General features: G+C 35.1%; 2 protein-coding genes and 1 long non-coding RNA gene across 15 annotated transcripts; 1 reads left to right on the plus strand and 2 right to left on the minus strand.

Moving 5' to 3' along the window:
* Window positions 1–2,807: 2,807 nt before the first annotated feature.
* On the minus strand, window positions 2,808–5,688 carry LOC113275643. The gene is made up of 2 exons (XM_026525181.1): window positions 4,261–5,688; window positions 2,808–4,167 (listed from the first exon to the last, which is right to left on the minus strand). The coding sequence occupies exons 1-2, from the start codon at window positions 5,448–5,450 to the stop codon at window positions 3,945–3,947; spliced, it is 1,413 nt and encodes a 470-aa protein (XP_026380966.1). The 5' UTR covers window positions 5,451–5,688; the 3' UTR covers window positions 2,808–3,944.
* Window positions 2,940–3,806, minus strand: LOC113272585 (F-box/kelch-repeat protein At1g57790-like). The gene has a single exon (XM_026522400.1). The coding sequence runs from the start codon at window positions 3,804–3,806 to the stop codon at window positions 2,940–2,942; it is 867 nt and encodes a 288-aa protein (XP_026378185.1).
* A 209-nt stretch (window positions 5,689–5,897) lies between the features above and the next one.
* Window positions 5,898–11,934, plus strand: LOC113275644. Of its 13 annotated transcripts, none has more exons than XR_003323702.1 (12): window positions 5,898–6,784; window positions 6,883–7,177; window positions 7,290–7,411; window positions 7,500–7,568; window positions 7,655–7,780; window positions 7,901–8,160; window positions 8,967–9,152; window positions 9,353–9,404; window positions 9,660–9,762; window positions 10,033–10,306; window positions 10,424–10,521; window positions 11,375–11,934. It is a non-coding gene; the product is annotated as an uncharacterized LOC113275644 (long non-coding RNA). The 13 variants fall into 13 exon arrangements; XR_003323701.1 differs by lacking the exon at window positions 11,375–11,934 and adding an exon at window positions 10,626–10,872 and having other exon boundaries at window positions 10,033–10,310; XR_003323705.1 differs by lacking the exon at window positions 11,375–11,934 and adding an exon at window positions 10,626–10,872 and having other exon boundaries at window positions 10,033–10,310; window positions 10,428–10,521.
* The last annotated feature ends 10,315 nt before the right edge of the window (window positions 11,935–22,249 follow it).

The following is a 22,249-nucleotide window of genomic DNA, read 5'->3' on the forward strand; positions in this document are numbered from 1 at the left end:
TCGATAGAAAAACAAGAAGGTGGGATTTTATTTTTCTATATATGGTAGCGGTGGCACTAAAACACATCTCTCTGGAGTACAATAATATTTGGTCTTCGTGCACGGTCCAAGGTAGTGTTAGCAGTTGCGATTTATGGCATAGCTTCGCCTCTATTACCTGGTGTAAGGACAACACATTTGCGGTTCAAAACTCTAATTTCTTTTGAAAGAGAATTCAACATGTGATCTGAGCGAAAACACTCAACTGGAAGCGTTGATATGTGCAGCTGATGTAATCATCTGAAATGAAGCACCAATGAAACATAGGTATGCATTTGAGGTTCTAGAGCGTATAGTGAGGATTTTGATGAATTCAAGTAAAAAGAAAAACAAAAAGGTATTTGGAGGCAAAAACTCTTACGTGGAGGTGATTTCGGCAGATATTATCAGTGATACCTCATGGTGGTAGAGAAGAAATTGTTGATGCTTGAATCAGTAGGTCAAATCTTTGGAAACATTTTAAGGTATCCCGGTTAGAACATGAGGCTGATGAACAGAAACAAACCATATTAGCATCCAGTGAATGGGTTTTGCAACTTGGGGATGGAAAATTAGTAGGAGTGGCACTTGAAGAATATGAAGATCCAACATGGATAGTGGCTTCCGATGACTTATTAATTTATTCTAATGGAGATTATGTTGGCTCGATTAATGAGAACACTTATCCTGATCTGATACATAAATACGAAGATACGGGAAAAATGCATCTTAATTAACTTCAAAGAACGATATAGTTGAAGAGATAAATGATCGTATGATATCAATGCTTCCAGGTGAAGAGTACACTTTTCTTAGCTCCGATTCAGTGAGTCCATTGTCGCATATTTTTAACATGGATGAAATAGTATTCACTCAGGAATATCTAAACAGTCAGAAGGTTTCGGGATCTGCTTCCTTTAAAGGTTGGTATACCAGTAATGGTTTTGAGAAATTTAAATCAAGATTTGGGCTCTGCAGCGGCTCCAGGTTGGTTGTTTCCAAGATACGAATGAAGACAATAGAGGCGCAGAGAACAACAATCTTACTACATCCAACAGAGTCAAACCTACCTTTTATTTTGAGGACCATGCAGTTTCCGATTAAAGTTTGCTTTGCAATGACTATACACAAAAGCCAGGTCAAAGTATGAATCATGTGGGATCTATCTTCCAAAACCAATTTTCTCTCACGGTCAACTTTACGCTGCAGTATCAAGGAAAAAGAGTCGGGAAAGACTAAAAATTCTGATTGATAAGAAAGAAAAGAATGTGCCCGAGGACCATACTCATTTGTCTACGGAGAGATATTTAGCAACTTGCATTAGACTAACAATTTTTGCCATCATGTAGCCAGATTTTTTATAAAGAGTATTGTGTTAAGATTATGATATCTACATTGCTTAATTCTTTCTATAGCGTCTTGCTTCTATAGATTTCTTATGTTAATTGATAAATTTCCAGCTATTTTAGAAGTGATTTGTAGATTCTAAGTTTCTTTATACATCAAATGAATGTGTTCACAGCATAAACTCACATATCCCATGTACAAGGTGAACAATATGCATATTTAAATAAATGTTGTAGCGTGATCAGTGACCAAAGAATTTCTTAACAAGCGTGAATAGTTAAACTAAACAATTTTTGTTTCTATCAACAATTCTGCGAAAATAAATATAAAACTATATAAAGAACGAAATTGTTTGATCTTTAGTTGAACATCTGTGATATTTTTAACGGTCGGAAGATAATATTATACGCATATTTTCATTTACGAGATCTGGAAAAGAAAAAGAAAAGGACAAACACACATAAATTAGATTCACAAACTCAAGGACAATTGAGAAAACAACTCTAGCAAAAATACATAAAAGAATCGGAGACAAGGAGAATTATTCAAGTACAAATTTAGAAACATAATGGAGACACTGCAAATTATTTTTCACTGCATTGTTTTTCTTGGGGTTTATATTTGTTTTGGCCTTTTTTTGTTCATTTTATTTTCTTACATATCAAATAAGTTATTAGTTTAGCCATCATCTTATTGATTTTTTTATTTATAAACAGAGTACCATACTCATTGATTTGTTATCCCTTTTTGTGATATTATATAGTATAAAAAGCGCATCTGATATTCCAAAATCAATGAACAAACCCGTACATCGCACGGGTGAAAAACTAGTTTTCACAATATGCATGTCAGGAAGATGTTCCGAAAAGTTGATAAGAAGAAATGGTAGGTGATAGAACTTGGAACACGAAAGTGGTAACATGTATTCTCGAAGCCAAATGTCAAAACATTATGCAGGTCTCAAAATTAAGGATAAAGGGTAAGTGCATGTCACTTCTGACTCGTCAAACCAAAGAGAAAATTTGGCCCTCACTTACATTCACCGGAGCTCATGTATCCAAATTCAAAGCCTTTTCCAGTAGCAAGTATCGGGTCCAAATTCAAAGCCTTTTCCAGTAGCAAGTATCGGGTCGGCTAGAGAATATCTCATAAAAATACAAGGCTAGAGAATATCTCATACGGCACTGTATCATCACCGGAGCTCCTGTATTATCAGTGTGAATTGTTGTATTGGCACTGTAAGATAAGTAAGACCACGTAAGAACTACACTCTACTAGTCTACCCTATCACCACAGAGAAATCCTTGAGAAGCCAAATGTATGCCATCCTCTTACACAAGGCCACACCGAATGTAACAATCGTCACTATGTATTATTCTGGCCTTGCGAATTGTCTTGGCTTGAAAGAAACGAAAGTAAACATTACAAGTTGAAATGTTCTGTGAAAGAAGCAGAAATTTTATTCAAATTCAATTCTTCAATTTAAAAGAAATTAGAGAATATAAATACAAGTTATGGAGAACTAAAACTGGCTTCTAACTAGTATGGACGATACCGTCAGTCTCCTGATTCATTCATGCCTGAGACCAATTTGGTTGAATCCAAGTGCAGCTTAAACGTTCCTTTGTATTATGAAAATCTTGCGAAGAATGTTGATTACTCCCAACACAATGATACCTACACGTATCAAGAGAATAATATAAAATGCTTTCCCCATGTAATCTCGGGAAGTAGATTTTGTTCTCCATGCAACTCCGTGGAGCGACTACTGAGAAACTGGACGTGTAGCTGATGAACAATGCGTGCTTTCCCAAACTGTTCAGTTTAACCCAGACCATCTCCGAATCATCCAATCTATAAATATCTACTGATTTTCCACTCTGTCCTACATTCACTAGTAAAAGTTTCTCATCACACTCCACCAAATAACTAGGATAAAAATTACTGAATTGTTTCAAGGATTTCGAAAGTACTTCCCAGCCTCGGTCACCTTTTTTTACATCAAAAACTCCCAACATTCCGTTATAATCTAAGCAGTAGAAAACCCCATTATGGAAAACTGGGTTGTTAATACACGGCATAAAGTCGTTTATATAGTGGCTTTTATAACGGAATTGGTAAATATTCCAATCAGTTGCTCTCTTTCCCGGCTCAGTGACCAAGAAATAAAAATCATTAGAACTGAAATAAGGGAACCAATTGGAGATGACAATTACCACACAATCGCCAGAAGTTGGTACAGACGAGAATGACATTCCACCAAGTGCATAACCATCAGGCACATCTGGAAGACGAATCGTTGCTTTTGTGAAGGGATTGTAGCAGAATACAGTTCTTTTACCAATAGACAACAAAAGCCATCCATCTTTCGAAAACCGGATTGTAGTACCTACAAGCAATTGATCAGAAACTTTCATAAGATACTTGTCATTATTATGCATCGGGTCTTTGATATCGCAGATGGTCTCTTCACCATCTTCAAAGATGGAAATCAGCCATGGAGATAAATATGTAGCTGCTGTGGTCCTTGAAGAAGCCGATAATAGGTTCAATGCAGCGAGAAACTTAGAACTGCTTTTTCAGGCTAATCGAAAATGAATGTAATCCACTGGGTGGAGATATTTTGCTATCGCCTCTGTACTGCCATAATCATTAAGAAAATCCCATCGTTTTGCTGTTTCTAATTCTCCTCCACTATTCTTTAACCTGCTCATGTTATCCACATACACTTCTATACTGGTTTTAGTTGTATCTTGGCTTACTAGAAAATCTGTTATCCTTGGCCTTATTCCAGCAGTGTGCCTACAAAAAAGATAATTCATAATTAGAAAAGCTAACTAATAAGAACATATGGTAGACACAATGTTGTTGTCGTTGCATTCATGCTGTATTTACCTGTTTTCTGTTGTAGGCATCATGATCCAAGTGGGCAGAAACCATGGAGTTGGAAGCTTTAAGCACGGCATGATTACTGTAGTAGCACTGTCTTCTACTTCAAATGCGTACAAGGTTTGATCTTCGGGTAGTGTATAAAACAAGCACCCCTTTTCAAGACCCATGTCAGTGGCTGAGCAACATGATGTGGAAGCTGAATAACACTTTCTAGAGTCTAATGTGTCCATGTTTATGCACAAGAACAGAACATGATCATCCAAAGTCTTTAACAAAACCCAAGCCATTGATGAGAAATCTAACTTGAAGATATACGTCGACGCAACTTTTCTAAAACCTCTTAAGCTGCAATTTAAATGAACTTCGAAGATTTCATTACCAGATTCAACCCACTGAGCCGTGCCAAAATCGAATTTTTCACCTCCTCCTATAAGTGTGAAATTGGCATCCTGTACCTTGTATGTCCTAATGTATTCGGTATGATTATCAATAACAACATTATGCCATAGTTTTTTTATTTGAATCTCTTTGACCCAATTTTCAACACCGAAAGCAAATAACTTACCATTAGAGCAAAGTAGTGACTCAAGGAATCCTGACGAATCACCATTTGCATACAAATCCTTTGTTTTCCATTGTTCTTCTCCGGGGTGACAAAAAACTAGAATGTGCTCAAAGTCACAAACATCACCTAAATGATCTATACCTCTAAAAAGGAGGAACACAGTGCATTCATCAGCGTGGTTGGGATTACCTGTAAAACTACTAGTACTTTGAAGAGGTGGTGAGGATAACACTAAATCATATAGAAAATGTTTTTTTGATTCTGATTTTGTAGGAAAAGACCGACGATCGAGCTTAGGTAATTGGATAGTTTCGGATGACACAGGGTTCCACAAGAAACAATCATCCAAATTAGAGTTAGCCACAGAATACTCGGCCTTATCTTCAACATTACCAATAACAATTAGCCATCCTTGATGGGAAGTTTTATGATAATATGCTTTTCCACGCATCTGTGGTATAGACTTAATACAATTTCTATTATTGGGTTCGCATGGATTATAAAAACTCTGAAATTTCCTACCTTTTCCATGAGGGAAAACAAGCCAAGGTGCTGCCTTTGGAATCGGTGGGCGCTGTCTTTCACTCCTCTCAGCTGGAACTGCTCCTGATGCTAATTGCTTCTCCATGGAAAAATTATGTACCGAGCTAGAGAGTTAATAAGTTAAGCTAATACCGACTCTGGGTAATCTGAGAAGAGAAGAGAGGAACCAATGGAATTCTGTTGAGAAAGTATATATGTATTTATAGACAGCCGAACTTCTATGCTCAGATTTCTGTATTTCAAACAGGAAAGGAAATTGTTTTCAGATTCAGAATCTGAAAAGAAGAAGAAGAAGAAGATGAAGCAGCTTTTTTTTTTCCTGGGCCCCCACTTAGGGCCTGTTAAGAGTTAAATTGGGAAAAAAGGTCAACGGCTTTAATGTACGGACGGTCTGGATGTAATTTTGAGTTCGGACCAAAAAGTAAACTAGTTAGATTTGCAAACTGAACAGAGAGAGAGAAAGATAAACCAAACTACTTTCTTTGTTTATCTCAACTTTATCACATGTTTCTGAAGAAGAAAGAAAGAACTTTGAAACCCAGAAGCCTTGTCTATGAATCTGTGAATCCTGGAATAGATATCTATGAATCGAGATTTACAGAGAAGGTTTTTGGTTATCATCAGATCAAACTTCTGCAAGATCAACAGACAATCACTCTTGACTTTGTAACCTAAGGTTTGATTCTGCACAGGCAGTAAATAAATCTTGTTAAGATGTTGTTTTGATTCTTCTATTCATAGATCAATAGATTTGATGTCTAAGTTTTGTTAAATCAGAGAAAGCCTGATTTGATTTATAATTTTCTGTAGAGAGATTGATTCATCATCTTTTGTTTAGAAATCTGCAATTGATTGATTTATGTTGATTCATGATTCTACAATAGAAAAGGCCTGATTCTGTTTTGATTCATCCTCTGTTATTCTCTCATCAAGATAACTGACTGATTTTCTGTTAATTACTTCTCTTCTGTTTATGTTGATTCAACAAACAATTAGAAAAGAAGGTCTTGTTTTGATCGCGTACGTTGCTTCCTTCTCATAGATCGCAATCCCCTCACTCCCCCATATTGTTTGCTTGATTGAAATGCCCCCATCTCAATTTGCGATCTTTCTATTCTGTGTTTTTAATTCAATTAATTCCCCGGTCTTTCTCATTGTGGACACTGAATTTTTTTCGTAATATCTTTTGTGGTGGATATCTCTCTTTTTTCTGATTGTAGGAGTCAATCTCGACTTCGGCACCTTCAACTACTCAAGGATGATCAAGTAGGAATTCCAACTCCAAATGATGGACAGATGGAGAGTTAACTTAGATTGATGGATCGTCCTAATTAACTTCTGAAATCAATCGATTGTTCTCAGGACAACTGAACCTATTCATGAAATGTTGATGAAAGTAATGAGGGAAATATTATACAGGTAACAGATTTTATTCAGTAATGTACCACAGTTTATGAAATTTACCAAAATGAATAGTTCCTATTTAGTAACATTCAATTCATGTTTTTTTTTTGTAGGTTTGTCATGAATGAATCGGATTACAAATGTGCTTTGAACTCTGTGTGAAGCACATTATGTGAACCTGATATGTGAAAGTTCACTGGTGGTTAGAATTAAATTAGACTGGCAGTTGCAGCGAATGCATACGAGGTTGATTTGAGGATAGTATTTGGGGATATTGAGTGATTTGGGGGATGTTACTCGAATAGTGGATATGGAAGAAATACCTTCAATGGGAAATATTTGTAATGGGAAAGAAGATGTCTATCTCCTGCTTCAATTTGCTTATGAGTGTTACCCTTTATTAAAGAGGTATGTCTGTTAATGTTGGACTATGCAGTGCCTCTTTATAAATCTTGGATAAACAGTAACTCTTTCAGTAATTATTTATTGTTGTGTCTAATTTGATCTAATTCATCGGAAGGCGCGGGTTGGCACTCAAGAGGTTCACTCTCTCCATTTAGCCTGACTGGCAAGCGAACAACACTGACTTATACTGACAATGAAGGTAACATACAACGAGCCAGCAAAGATTCCCCGTAGCAGGTACCACTCTTCTAACTTCTTGTGCTTTGGTTGTTTGCACATTCTTAGTCGCTTCTTATTGTTATCCTGCCAATGTTGTGATGATCAGATTTGCGTAGAGTCCATTCAGTGATTGATAAATTTGCAGAGCTTAAGGTCACCCAGAGTAGCATACCAGGTAACAGAAATTACAAAGCTTGTCCTTTCTCTCCTACCTCTTACTTAGCATCTAACATGCATTGCTAAAGTATTTTTTTCATTTAGGAAGTCCCAGAAGGATAGAGAGCATCCAGGCTCCATGGCAGTTTATCAGTCTCTTTCTACTCTTTGACCCACCTAAACACGAGATGCTGAGACAATTAGGAGGGCTCTGTGTCAAAATGATCAGAGGTAGGTTTCTGTCTTTCCCAATTATTATCTGTTGCTATCCTTTCTCATGATTCCTTTGAACGTCTCACCTATGAAATAGATAGTTTCAGTTAAATCACTTTCTCTTTCAATTATTATTAGATGATAACTGGCCATTGGGAAAGAAACTGGCCACCATCTGGGGATGGTATCCCTCATCTGCGTTGCTAGGCCAGAGCAAGGATGAATCTGTTGCAGCGTTACCAGTTGATGAACTTATAGAGAACGCATATGGATTCTGAAAACAATAACATGAAAGACCTTCTCTGTGAATCAGTGACTCGTAAATCATCTAAGAATCCAGATTCACAGAGAAGGTTTTTGGGTGATCCTCGAATCAAAATTCTGCACAGACACCCAAGGTTTGATTTCTTATTGTTTGTTTTTTCTTGCCTAATGTTTTTCCCCAATTTTATCCAGCTTAACAGACAACAGATTTTTGTAACAAGAAGATTTGATTTTTATTATGCGTGTTCATCCTATTTTTATTATGTTAGAAAATCATCACTAGAATCGAAAAAGAACATCCTATTTTTATTGGTTGAACGTTGATTATTATAATTTTTGTTGTTGTTGATGTATACTCTTGTGTTCAGAAATCAACAGTACAATGGAAAACCTGATTATGTTGTTTTTCTCTCTTCTATTAAGAAACCAACACTAGGATGGAGAAGGTGTTAACTTTTTGTTGATTTATCTTCTCCTTTGAGTTATTTTTTTTTTTTATTATTTTTTTTTAATTAAATGGTTGAAGCTGTTATTTTGGTCTGTTCACTTGGGATATTTATACAAATTGGACTTAGGTATGGTTTTCCTGTGTTCATTCGTCTTTCCCGGTTAGGATATTGGAATGACTGATTAGGGGATCATTTTTTCTTTGAAAAAAATTAACAGATCATGTTTGCTGTCTTTCCATTGTGGGTTTTATTATAATTAACTCATTCGTTTTATTTTTTCCTCGAATAAAATGCTTGAGATAATGGTAGAATTTCCTCCCAGTATTGGTTACTTGATATGCGCCTTAAATGGTTTAGCTCAAGACTCAAATTTTGTTATTTTTGTGTAAATATTCATCTATTAATGATTTTGGTATGCTTATTCTTGGTTATGCTTAATATAGAGAGCTTATTCTTGCATTAATATGGAGAGCTTGTCTTTCTTATTTTAGGGGTCAATCTCGACTTAGGGGGTGGAATTCATAGGCAAAAGTGACATCTTCTGGCAAGCAATATGGATGAAGATAAGAAAGACGAGCTGTCTATATTAATGCAAGAATAAGCATATCAAAGAAGAAAGAATAAAAAAGAGATTGAAAGCAGTTGCGTATTTAGCACACCACGTCCAAAAGAGAGAGGTTGGTCAACCTTCTTGTGAATATTCCTGTAGACACATCTCCTTGGAAATTAGTTCACAGTTCTTAGTATATTAGATTGATTAAAATGTTTCTCAATGGTGACTTGCTGTTGTAAGATTTCTTTTCTATACTACGCTGCATTTCTGGTTATATTCGTTCTACAATCATTAACTATTTACTTTTGTTCTTGTGATGGACAGTTTTGTTCTGCATTGGTTTGGATAGCTGAAGTTTGTCCATATTACTTGGAGGGTGGGTATTTATGTTTTTTTTTTTATCTTAATCCAATGTCATGTGCTTGTCTCTCCATTATATTTTATAGGTTCATATTACATGTGATGTAAAAAAAAATTGATATTACATGTTACAGTGGTCCATTTATCAAGGTGTTATCATCGTCTGTAGTAGTAGTTCATTTCAGTTTATTAGATCTTCTTATTGTAGTTAAACTTGTTTCTTGTTTCATTTGTGTTTAACATTTAGACATTGCAAATTTGCCACTTTCAGGTCACACAAGGGGAACCCTCCTCATGATATGCTCCAGAAACTGGGATTCAATATGATTGGAATTTATAGAGAAGAAAAATGTTAGCGACAAATTGAGATTCAGGTGTGTGGGTGTTTTTTTTTTCCATATCAAAGTCCCCAACTCCACTGTCATCGTTTGAAGCTGTAAAGTTAACAGCACCACTTATACTATCATAAATCTCAACAGCATTAGTGATCGCATTATCATCATAAGTTGTTCTGGAACAAAAGCTGACTCCTGGTCTATCTAAATACTTGCATATGTTTTTTTTTTGTTTCTTTCTTTACACACTAGGCACATGTCTTTACCTTCCTGCCAGTCTTAATGGGTTCTGTTATTCATCTACTTCAGATGTCTATGAGAAATCGTGTTTTTGCATCAGCAAATTCCACAGAAGATTTTATCCTAAAATTTGGTCAGAAAGGTTGAAGCCGAATGTTGTTGCCTGTAAATGATGTGTTTGAAGATAGCTGGTTCTAATAATAGTTCTATTCATGCCTTTGCATGGGCTTCAGAATCAGAATATGATGCACCAATCTCCTATCCGCATCTAGATGAGGAGAGGTTTGCCAAAGAGCGTGATAAGAAAGCAACACACAAGAATGCTGATATCATCCTGCTTAATGTTGGTATCATCTCGCTTCATTGTCTTTCTCAATTCAAGGCGAAATTGTATATGTTATTATTTAATTGTAGGGCGTGAACAGGGTATTTAATGGTTTTATTATGTCATATGAATCAGCCAGACACAAGGATGTTGATGATCCATTAAGTCAGGACTGGAGAGGCTGAAGAGATGCTTCACTCAACATCATTTCTTGCAGCAGTGGTGAGGCTAAGGTACTCTATGTCAATAATATATATCAAAAAACGATGATACTCTATTTTTAATGTACTCTATGCTTTATATATCTCAAATACGATGTTCTTTTCCATGCAAAAAGGTTTGCACACTATGTGCTGAAAAGACAAATAAATTCGGGAAAGATTGTTGTGAAACTAGAAAGACAGAGAAGAATGTATAGTGTTGTCTCCATCATTGTAGTTTTCAGCATTGATGACCTCCATCAATCTAGTCGTCAGCAGCGTAGTCATATCCTCTGTGTTCGCCTCTGCACAAAAGTAAATGAATTAGTTGTTTTCATATAAATAAGAAACATGACAAGAAAATCTCACTAATTCATACTTCCATTGTAGTTGTTTACACGATATGGTGAATCTGTGGATTGTTTCGGAATACGATCAAATTACTTAACATGTTGCTCTTCATCGTTATATACATTACACGGTATGTTTGTTAGGGGATGAAGTGAAATTTTAATAGATTGTAATTTAGAAAATTGTGAACAAGAAGAAATACTTGTGGCATTGTAGGTGTGAATCTGTACTTGAGAGATCTTTTGAAATTAGCATGTTGCTGTTAGACGATATCATTTTTCCATCATATACATTACACGGCATATTTCGTAACTTAGAAAATCATGAAAGAAGGATATGAGAAATCTGTTGAAACAGGAAGAAATATTTGGATACCCATTTTACGTCATATTTTAAATTCATGGAGAATTTTGAAGTGAGAATGAATTAGTCAACTCCAAGTTAGGGATCAAGAATCAGTAAGGAATACCAATTGTCCCCCTTGGCCATTTAGTGAGCCTTGAATTAATACATTGCAGTCCTAATATCATTGCAGTTTAACTCAGGCTGAGATGCAGGGGATATGAAGTTAAAGAGTTAATGAAAGTGATGGCTTGGGCAGTTGCGGAGTGAACTAGGAATGAAGTTTGTTAGTGAAGATGAAAATGACACTGGAGTTGTTGATATGAATGAATGCAAGTCTGGAAGTAAGTGGTTGTTGTGGTGGACTTGAAGATACAGGTGGTAGTGGTACTTGTTTTTGTTCTTACTTGTTTTGATTCAAGTCATAATGCAAAATATATTCTAAGGTTAAAGATAACCTTAACGGTGAATGGGAAGTGTTGCTTAACGGTGAATGGGAAGTGTTGCTTGAGAAGAGGTATCAAATGTCTGGCTATGGAGTTTAATTGCAGGTGAAGTCTGGTGGTATGGTGCTGTGTTCAGTTGCGACTACGAGTTAATATTGAATTGGTGGAGTTTAGGTTGAGAGCACAAGGTTTTTGAGTTGAAGGTTAATTTGATTGCAGAACATGACATGTTTTCTGGGAAAAGAAAACATTTGGAATCGAGAACGATGAGTTGCTTAAATTGAGTCGAAGAAACCTAAGACGAAAACATTCATAAAATGCCCTGCATCTCCATGGGTACCTGTGAAGATATTCCTACTGGCAACTCGTGTTTCTTACAACTCTTACAACTCGAAATTGGTTCTAATCTGGTAATCTTGCACATGCTTTTACGTGAAAATCTTTTGCAAACACGCCCTAGATTTAGGTAAAAGCATAAAAACTTACGGAGAAAATCATGTGCAAGATTACCAGATTAGAACACGCCCTAAACTATAAAAAGCATGTGCAAGATTTTCACCTGTATCTTCAAAGCATGTGCAAGATTGGTTCTAATCTGGTAATTTTGCAAACACGCCCTAAACTATAAAAACTTACGGAGAAAATCTAGGGCGTGTTTGGGGCTTACATTTACGTGAAAATCTTGCACATGCTTTCACGTAATTTAGGGCGTGTTTGGTAGTGTTCTATAAAATAAACTGTTTTCGCTTAAGCACTTGATGTGTTTGACGAAATGCTTAGCCACATGAAGAACACCTTTGATACAACCAGGTGTCTCGAGCACCACTGGTACTACATCTGTACTATGTTTGTGATCATTTTAAACCATACTCTGAAGTCTGAATCAAGGAGTAACATTGCCCGTTCAATTTCCTTCCTTTGGGGGGTGTACAATTGAGAAGGAAGAGAAGGAAATTCATGGATTGATAGGCATGTTTTACAGAAAAATTACCCTTTTTTTTATCAGGTAACCATATAAGGGTGTCTGGAGCAAAATTATCATTGATTAAGTCCTCATTCTGAAATCTGGTACCATGGATAAACATTTAATAAGCATATATAAAGAGTATAAGAGATATTTAAACATGTTACTAGTTCAAGAGGTTGTTCAAGACTAAATCAACAAATAGTTTTGACACCTAATATATGATAAAAATGAAGAAGAGGGGTATTAAAAAAACCAAGTACACCACCAAATTTTTATTAGGAAACCTGTATGGATAAACTTGTCACAGTATGTAAATATCTCATATCTAATATGAAACGATTTCAAAAATCAATATTCAAGTAACCTAGTTGAAATGGATAGGGTACCAAGTACACTACCAACTTTTTCATTTTTGATAGGAGTATGAACCTGTGTAGTACTTTAAACAATCAAAAGATGCGAAAATAAAAAGCACAGACATACAAGAATTTTGTTAACTAGGAAACCGCAATAGCAGAAAAACCTCGGGATCTCGTCCAGATTTGGACACCAAATTGTATTAAGACTCTACAAACACTATCCTACTATTAGACTTCAACCGTCATATAGTTGAGACTGCATCCGCCCTCCAACGATTCGGTTACAGTCGCGCTCCTTACGTCTCTTGAACCTCGCAAGGGTCTACGTAATTGATTCCCTTAGCTGACATTCTTTACAGTCTAAGAGTTTCTTCAACCTAAGTGAATACTTTTGAAACCAATTTTCCTCAAAAAGATTAGCCTATTTGATTTCCCTTTAGATCAAAAATCAAGGCTTAGAAATCTGTTTGCAATAGACAAAGCTAGCAAACCTCACAAATCCGGAACACTTACACTCTCTTAGATGAGAAGTCTAAATTCTTTACCACCTCTCAAAAACAATCTTCAACTTCTCAATTATGAATAGTTTTCAGATATCTATCTTGATCACAAATCCTGAGACAAAAAGAACTTTGCGATTGCTATCTATCTTGCCTGAAAGAGATTACGAGAACATCGATAAAAAAAAAAGCAAGATCAGGATACACGAACTATCAAGGTAAAGATAGTCGTACTTGGCATCGCGAATCCAAGTTTAGTCTTTTTAGTCGTAAACCTAAAAAGGTCTATAGAAAACGACTCTAGCTATCGACTAGGACACAAAGTGTTAGGGGTTGAATTTTCTAGTTGAAAGAGTATCTCTATTTATAGTTTTTCAAGACTAAGGGTTGCTTAGAATTCAAGCTAAGGTAATTTGAAATTCAAGCAAACACTTTATCTTTTTAGATGAAACTCTAATTAAGGTTTCAAGCAAGCATGTGAGAATTGATCTTGAATTCACATTAGAAGAAGATACACGGCGGTCAGGTTACGGAGCCGTGTATAATGACCGTTCTTTGGCAAATATTCCTTATGAACTATAAGCAATTTGATGATAATTTAAAAGAGAAAATCTTTACCAGATAAAGGTCGACAAGGTATTAGCTATTACAAACCAGTGTAAAAAGCTAAAACCAAAACTCATATGTATACTAAATATACAAATTATGAAACATAAATAGATCATATGAGTTTATATGATCTATTTCAATTCTTGTCAATGAGATTTTCGTAAGATTTTCTCATTCTAAGGATTTCCTTATGACAGATCTCAGTTCTTTTATAAGAAGTTACAAGACTTTTTGGAACCTATTTCTGATTGGTTTTCTTATTGGTAGAAATTTTCCCTTTCCCTTTCTTCTGGATATTCTCCATGGGTGATAATCGTTCATGTAGATCAAGCATGTTTCTACATGAGTGTGGAGGAACCTTTTTCCTGAAGTGATTGTAAACTCCTTTTTCATGATATTTAGAGTTGGTGGGATTTGTATAAGTCTTGGATACTTTGTCTACAACAGGATTCAGAACTTTGAGACAAAATACTTCATTTAACACTTTTACAAGAGTATTTTGAAGTAGCACGAGTTTCTTGTCAACAGATGAAAGTTGTACTCCTTATGATCTTGTTTTTGAGATTGATTCGAAGTTTCATTTGAATCAAACATTGGATGATCAACGGTATCAGTAGATAGAGAGATTCCAAGTTTTTCTTCCGACTTGATGATTCTAACAGGTGGTAAACCTTCAACGAGAAAATCATGATCTGTTTCAGATGTGACTGAACTAGGATTATTATCACAATTTTATAAAGTCGTGCATAATAGATGTATTAGTCAGTGTCTTATCTCGAAATCCTTGTTCTTGAGTAAGGGATTTATCAAGAGCTTATACTTTGACACAAAGAGATTTATTCTCTTTGGATAATCATTTAGTTGCATACCCTTTACTCTGATCTCTTGTCTAAGCGTATTAGCTTATTTTTTCAATTTTAGACCCCCAATGGACAGAAAACTAATATGCTCTTTAGGACTTTGGCCAACTATTTTTTAGCATATATTTTGATATTGGAATCAGACATATAATATATGTTAGAAGCGATCTTATCTATGGAGTCATGAGATGAAGATGCACCAACATATGCAACTTCAGAGCTTTTGTAATCTTGTGATATGTTAAATGAATCGTCTTTAGGTAATTCCCTAACCATTGGATTCAAGTCTTATAGGTTGGATCGCACCAAACACATGTTATTGGATCTTTTCGTTTTTGCCTGCTCTGATACCAATTGAAATAACGAGGGTACCAAGTATACACCACAATCTTTTTGATATCAAACTATAAATCCAATACCTTGTGTGATCTAATATAGATAGAGACTGACAAGAAGATGTCGACAACAAGGTATACACTTTGTAAGTTCGAAACCTAACCTTAACTATATGGATCAACCCAAGTGTTTGATTAACGTACAAAGTGCAATTACTTCAGTGATAGCTAAATAATAATAATATTTTATAAAGTAAAGTAAAAGCACACAACAGGATTTTGTTATTCGAGGAAACCGCAAATGCAGAAAGACCCCGGGACCTAGTCCAGTTTTGAATACTCTCAAATTAAGCCGTTATACAAAGAAAATACCAACTTCGTATAATTTAGACCAAGTAAACTACCCCTAGTTATCTAGTTTTCTTTGTATCCTGCGCCTACAACCAATTTGTCCAATGCACGTGAATATTAAGATAGAGTCCATTCTCTTAAGTTGATTCTGTCTCTCTGAAGACTTTAAGTACTCAACCCTTTCGATTGTCTTCCAAACAGTAAGTCTTACACATATCAGTTTTTGATACATAAAATGTCACATAGGTATTTATGATACCTCTAACTGTCAAAAGTTTGTACCGTAGACTTGAGATGCGTATGGACTTAATCCATATTACGAAGATACTCTGGGGAGAGAGTTTTCATTGTTCATTCGTGTATTCACCATAAAAAATTAAAGCCATCAAATCTTGATGGTATGTTAACTGAATCAATTATGGGTTTACCATTTTAGATTCCAGTCTTATATAGGTTGAATCGCACCAAACACAGATTGTTAAATCTTTTCGTGTTTACCTGCACTGATACCAATTGAAATGACGAGGGTACCAAGTACACCACAATATTTTCGATATCAACCTATAAGTATGATACCTTGTTTGATCGTATATGGACAAAGAAGTCAAGACAATACAACAACAAGATAAACACTCGATATTAGTTACAATATGAGACCAATTTACTATAGGATCAATATCAAGTGCTTGGATTAACGTATAATCTATTTGCTTTTAATTATAACTAAAAAAAATAATTATAATTACGGAAAGTAAAAGTAAAGACGCAACAAGATTTTGTTAACGAGAAAATCGCAAACACAGAAAACCCCCGGGACCTAATCCAGTTTTGAATACTCTCAGAATTAAGTCTCTATACAAAGACTACTAATAACTTCATATAGTTGAGTACAAGTAAAACTACCCCTACATACCTAGTATCCTCAATATCCCTGCGCCCACAACCAATCTTGCCAAAGCACACGAATCTAGAAAGGACTAATCAAGCATCATCTTAAGTTGGTTCGGCCGATGTGAAGACTTCAACCACCCAACTCCTTTGGATCGTCTTCCAAAACATTAAAGGACTAGTCTTTCAGTAACTACTCTTTTAATCTCAAGAAGTAAATCAGAGATTATAGTTGAGTTCAACAAAGGCTCTTACGTTTAATCTAATAAACTCCTCTATTGGGTAAGATTTACTAAGATCTATATTCTCAAGACAACCATATATAGGTATACAAAATATCAGATTTGGATACCGAAGAATAACTCCAAATGATAGCTTGTCGATCTAATACGACTAGTAAATAAATTGTATATCAAAGATAAACAAGACCTAGTCGGATCCCAGACGATCAAGTTTGTTCACAGAGATATGAAACCAATAAGAAAAATATTCTCGTCTTCAAATCTTCAATAGTCTTTTGTACCTGCATAATAAAAAACTTAATTCCTACTTGTGATAGATCAAGCACATAGCAGAGTCTGTTAACAATGGATGATCACAAGTCACTATCAAATCTAAAAACAGATCTGAAATACCGTTAATCCCTTAATCTAGTTTGAATGACCTTATGTCAAAAGAGAAGGCTCTCAAAAGTAATCAAACTAGGTGCGATCAAGGTTTAACAATTGTTAGTCAAGCAAATCAATAATCGAAAAGTAAAATAACAATTCAAATTCTAGTTTCCACCAACGGTACTATCTATTCGCCTTTTGATCCCACAAAAGTCTTTGAACTAGCGGACGTAAGAGATTTCTCCTAATTAGGTTACTCTCCTCTCCAAGATAGTATTACAAATAATACTAATAGTCGGTTACGGTAGTGACTAAAAACGAAGTTGTCAGCCTGCGTTAGGATAAGTTTGTAAGAAGAAAAAACTTCACTATTTATAGACCAAGGTAGTTTGGACACCAAGGAATTTCCATAACCGAAAATATTCTCAAGATATGCAATAAACACCTACTTTCGGTTTTGTTTAATTCCAACCAAGATCCAACTGTTATACCAAAATCCTCATGGATATAACTTAATATTAGCTAGCGTACAAGATATTTAACTAATATATCTTCCAGAGATATGTTTTTCTTGCTGGAAAAAGAAAACATATATATTCGAAAATCTTAACAAAAAGATTCTCAAACATTTCGGTTTGGGATCTCAACTTGAGTATCAAGGAATATCTTTAAACAATAAAATATAAGATTATTACACATGTTCTAATTACTTACAATGTCGACATCTTGAACTTTCCTATTTTGCAAACCCAACTTCCGAAGTCACACAAACCATAAAGTGTACGTGAGTTCGGAAATATGTTTGCCATGAGGATCGGTTTTGTGGATCGATTCTTCTATATATAAATCCCCAATAAGAACCGAACCACCAATCCATTGATTTATTTCAACTACGTAACAAGTTCATAAGTATAATTCCTTAAACTCATGTAATAAAACATAGTTTTCTAGGCATGACATCAATCCTAAGTTCATTACAAAATCTAGTAACAAGTTACAAAGATTATGTTTATGTCGCAATTACGAAATTCAAAAGATAGACGTTATACTTCGTAATTCAACATACTTATGTGTATAACAACTTGTATATTCTTCCTTGACAATTGGATCACAATAAGATGATCAAGTCTCACATACTAGAGTTTTATATATATAACTTCGCATGTTATGTTTTTAATCCGAATGACTTGGAAGTAACGTAGATAGAAATAGAAACATGACGAAGGATGATGTCTTCGTTGATGTCGGTACGTATTCACAATTTTTAGGTCTTCAGAGTAATACTTGTATGTCTCATCATTTTTAGAATTCCTAGTCTAACATGACAAAATTTATGCTAGTAACCTAATCAAGCGACTTTGAGTTTTGATACTAAAATATGACGACCAACCTTGACATACCAACGTTTGGCCGGTTCAACCGAGCAATGCTCTAACAATTCGAATCGCACTTGATTTATCACAAAAGATTTTAACGGGTCGAGTATCAACTCCATAACCTGTAAGCATTTGTTTCATCCATAAAAGTTGAGTACAACTCGAACTGCAGCAATGTATTCGACTTCACATGTTGACAACTCCATAACCTGTAAGCATTTGTTTTATCCATAAAAGCTGAGTACAACTCGAACTGAAGAAATGTATTCGGCTTCACATGTTGACAAGAACATTGAGTTTTGTTTCTTTCTATGTCAATCCACAAGAATTAAAACCATATGAAAGAATCCTCCTGTTATAATTTTTCTGTCTTCCACACATCCTGCCCAATCTGCATCAGAATAAACGGTACATTAGTATCAAAGGTGTAAGATAAACCCATAACCAATAGTGTTTTAACATATTAGATGATTATTTTTGCGGCTGCAAAATGAGACTCTTTGGGATCTGCTTGGAATCTTACACAACAACCAATACTAAAAAGAATGTCAGGTCTTGTTGTTGTTAGATATTACAAGCTTCCAATAATGGATCTGCATAGTTTTTGATCTACTTTGACACCATTCTCGTGTCTATGTAGTTTCCTAGTTGTAGCCATGAGAGTGATCTTAGGAGTAGATTTGTCAAGGAAAAACTTATTAACAAATTCCTCGGCATATTTCTCTTGAGAAATATAAATTTCATCATTATGTTGTTGAATTTTCAACCCCATGAAGTATTTCGATTCACCAACATTGATCCTTTCAAATTCCTTCCCCGGAGTGGTTTGGAATTCTTCAGAGAGTTTCCTGGATGTTGATCCATAGATGATATCATCTACATAGATCTGAGATATTAAGATATCATTTCCACTCCATTTGATAAAAAAGTCTTTTATGAGCTCCTCCTCTAGCGAAACCTTTTCTAAGAAGAGAAGTTGTAAGCTTTCCATACCATTCTCGTGGAGCTTTTTTTAATCCATATAATTCCTTATTGAGCTTAAAGACATAATAGGGATTTTATTGACTTTCAAATCCTTTAAGTTTAGGAACATAAACCTCTTCATTAAGACACCCATATGAGAAAGCGGATTTTACTTCCATTTGATATGGATTAATCTTGAGAAAACAAGCATAAGCTAATAGTAAGAGTATGGACTGAAGACGTGTAACAAGATCAAAGGTTTTGTCAAAATATATTCCTTTAATCTGTGAGTATCCTTGAGCGACAAGTCTTTCTTTATTTTGAACCATTATTCCAAATTAATCTTACTTGTTCTTAAATATCCATTTGGTACCTACAATATTTACATTGGAAGGATAAGGAACAAGATTCCATATCACTTGTCGCTTGAATTGATTTACCTCGTCATGCATAACACTAATCCGGGTAGGATCATTTAGAGCTTCATCAACATTCTTGGACTCAAGTTGAGAAATATAGCATGCACAATTGTATATATATTTTGGAGCTAACCTCGTGTCTCGGCAGTGGAGTCCGTTCCCCTAATGATATTGTTGGTATCATGAACCCTGCGAACCCATAAACTACGGACAAGGGTACATTCTATTGAGACACCCTTGTCAGGGATCTTCTCCTTATCACTAGATATATCAAGATCAGAAACCGTTAGAATAACTTTTTCTGACTCATGTAGTTGAACATAGTTTTCTAGGCATGAAATGAACCCAAAATTTCAAGACACTTACTAGTAACGAATTACAAATATAGTGTTATGTTGCATTTACGAAGTTCAAAAGATAAACGTTATACTTTATAATTCTATACCATTGTTGTGTAAATTAAGTAGTATATAATTCCTTGAAACTTTGACCATAATAGAATTATTTAGTCACTAATACTAGAGATACACATAATAACTTTTTATTTTATGTTTTCAATCTAAACGACTTGAAAGAAATGTAGATAATGAAAACAAGTCAAGTCTATATTACTAACCTCAAAAACAAGGATGATGTGTTCGTTGATGCCGATACATCTTCAGAATCTTCAGAGTAACATGATTTTGTCTCAACATTTCTAATGTTGCTAGTCTAACCTAACAAAGTTGACTCTAGTAGTCTAATCAAGCAACTTCGAGTTTTGGGGTTAAAATATGACAACCGAACTTGACATACCAACGCTTGGTAGGTTCAACCGAGCAATGCTCTGACAAAATCATTCAGAACTCTTCAGTAGTTGGAGTCTTAAGCAGAAACTAATTATCTAAATCAGTTATACATGCTCTAATATTATTTATATAATCAATACATATAACAAGATATGAAGAGTTACTCATAGAAAAATAATGGTTAAACAGACTTGTAGCAAGTTGATCCCTTTTAATCAACTATATATCTGTAGGGTCTTGTATAGCCTTAGCATGTTTTATTTTCTTTCTATAGTTAGCTATAGCATGGAAATACCTGGTTTCCCATCATCTTTCTTAAATGTGTCATTCTTTTCCTTTTGATTCCAAAAATAATGTTGAACAACATACTAGTGATCTAACTTTATTAAAGTTGTTATTACTGTTAGAGCATTGCTCGATCGAAATCGCATGTGTTTCTATCTCAAGCATGTTTGTCAATGTTAGTGATCAAAACTATAAATCTTGATTTCTAGTATATTATAGCTAAGTCTCGGACTAGGATAGTAAGTGTAGTTGAGCTCAAGGACTTCATGGCGATTCATCATACAAGAAGAAGAACTACTCAAGGAACCGGTGGAACTTCTCGACAAAAAGGTATGTGAAGACTTGAACTTATCTGTCACTCAAAAGTCTATCTATTCTATCTCCTACTCTTGAGGCAAAAAGTCGTATGCTATATATATAGACTTAGATTATACATATTTGGTATTTCGATCCGAGTATACCTCGCCTATCTATATCTCGAAATATGTTTTGGTAAGCGTTTCGCTTCGACCATGTTTATCTTTACCTAGTGACGAAAGTCATGATATGTTTCAATCACTTTGAAAATTGCTTTGACGAGAAATGGTAACAACTATATAACGTCCTCTAAGAATGTTTCAATGATTGGAATGAGAGTTTAGATCACATAACCAATGATGGACATAAGTATTGTTGTGAAAACACATATGTGCATAAGTCCTATCCCTTGAACCAAAGTTTGCGAACTTTGTTGATCAAGAGAAACCGGAAGAATGGCTTGTTGCCAAGTCCGCGAACTTCCGAACTTCTCATCCCGAGAATTTATGCTAGAGTTGACAAACTAGTTGCGTGAGTACCAGTCCACGAACCCAGTCCGCAAACCGTCGTAAAGTCTTTTGCGAGATTTTCTGCTGGAGTTTGTAAACTCTGTCTGGTTGCTTAAGTCCGCGAACCTAGTATGCGAACTTAAGAAGGTTATATATCTGAAGATGATTTCTGAACTTAAACTTATAAAGACTAAGGAATGCAATTTGCAAACCGTGGCTATAAAGTTCATGAACCGATTCGAGTGAATCAAATCATCTTTTCTTCAATTGTGTCTTGTGTAGTACATAAGATTTCCTTGCAATTGAACAACTCTCTAAATAGTTCATTTGAGCCATTTGAACTAGTTACGGTGAAGAAGAATATGGTCGGTATGAAATGCTAATATGGCTAACCTTTTGGTTAACTATTGTTGAACCAACAATGTACACGTTTGGGTACGATTAACAAACCTAGAAGCATGCATTTCATTTGTGTATAACAAGCTAAGTTTTCGATCTAACGGTT

The sequence above is a fragment of the Papaver somniferum genome, chromosome 4 (genome assembly GCF_003573695.1).
Source record: "Papaver somniferum cultivar HN1 chromosome 4, ASM357369v1, whole genome shotgun sequence".
NCBI lineage: Eukaryota > Viridiplantae > Streptophyta > Magnoliopsida > Ranunculales > Papaveraceae > Papaver > Papaver somniferum.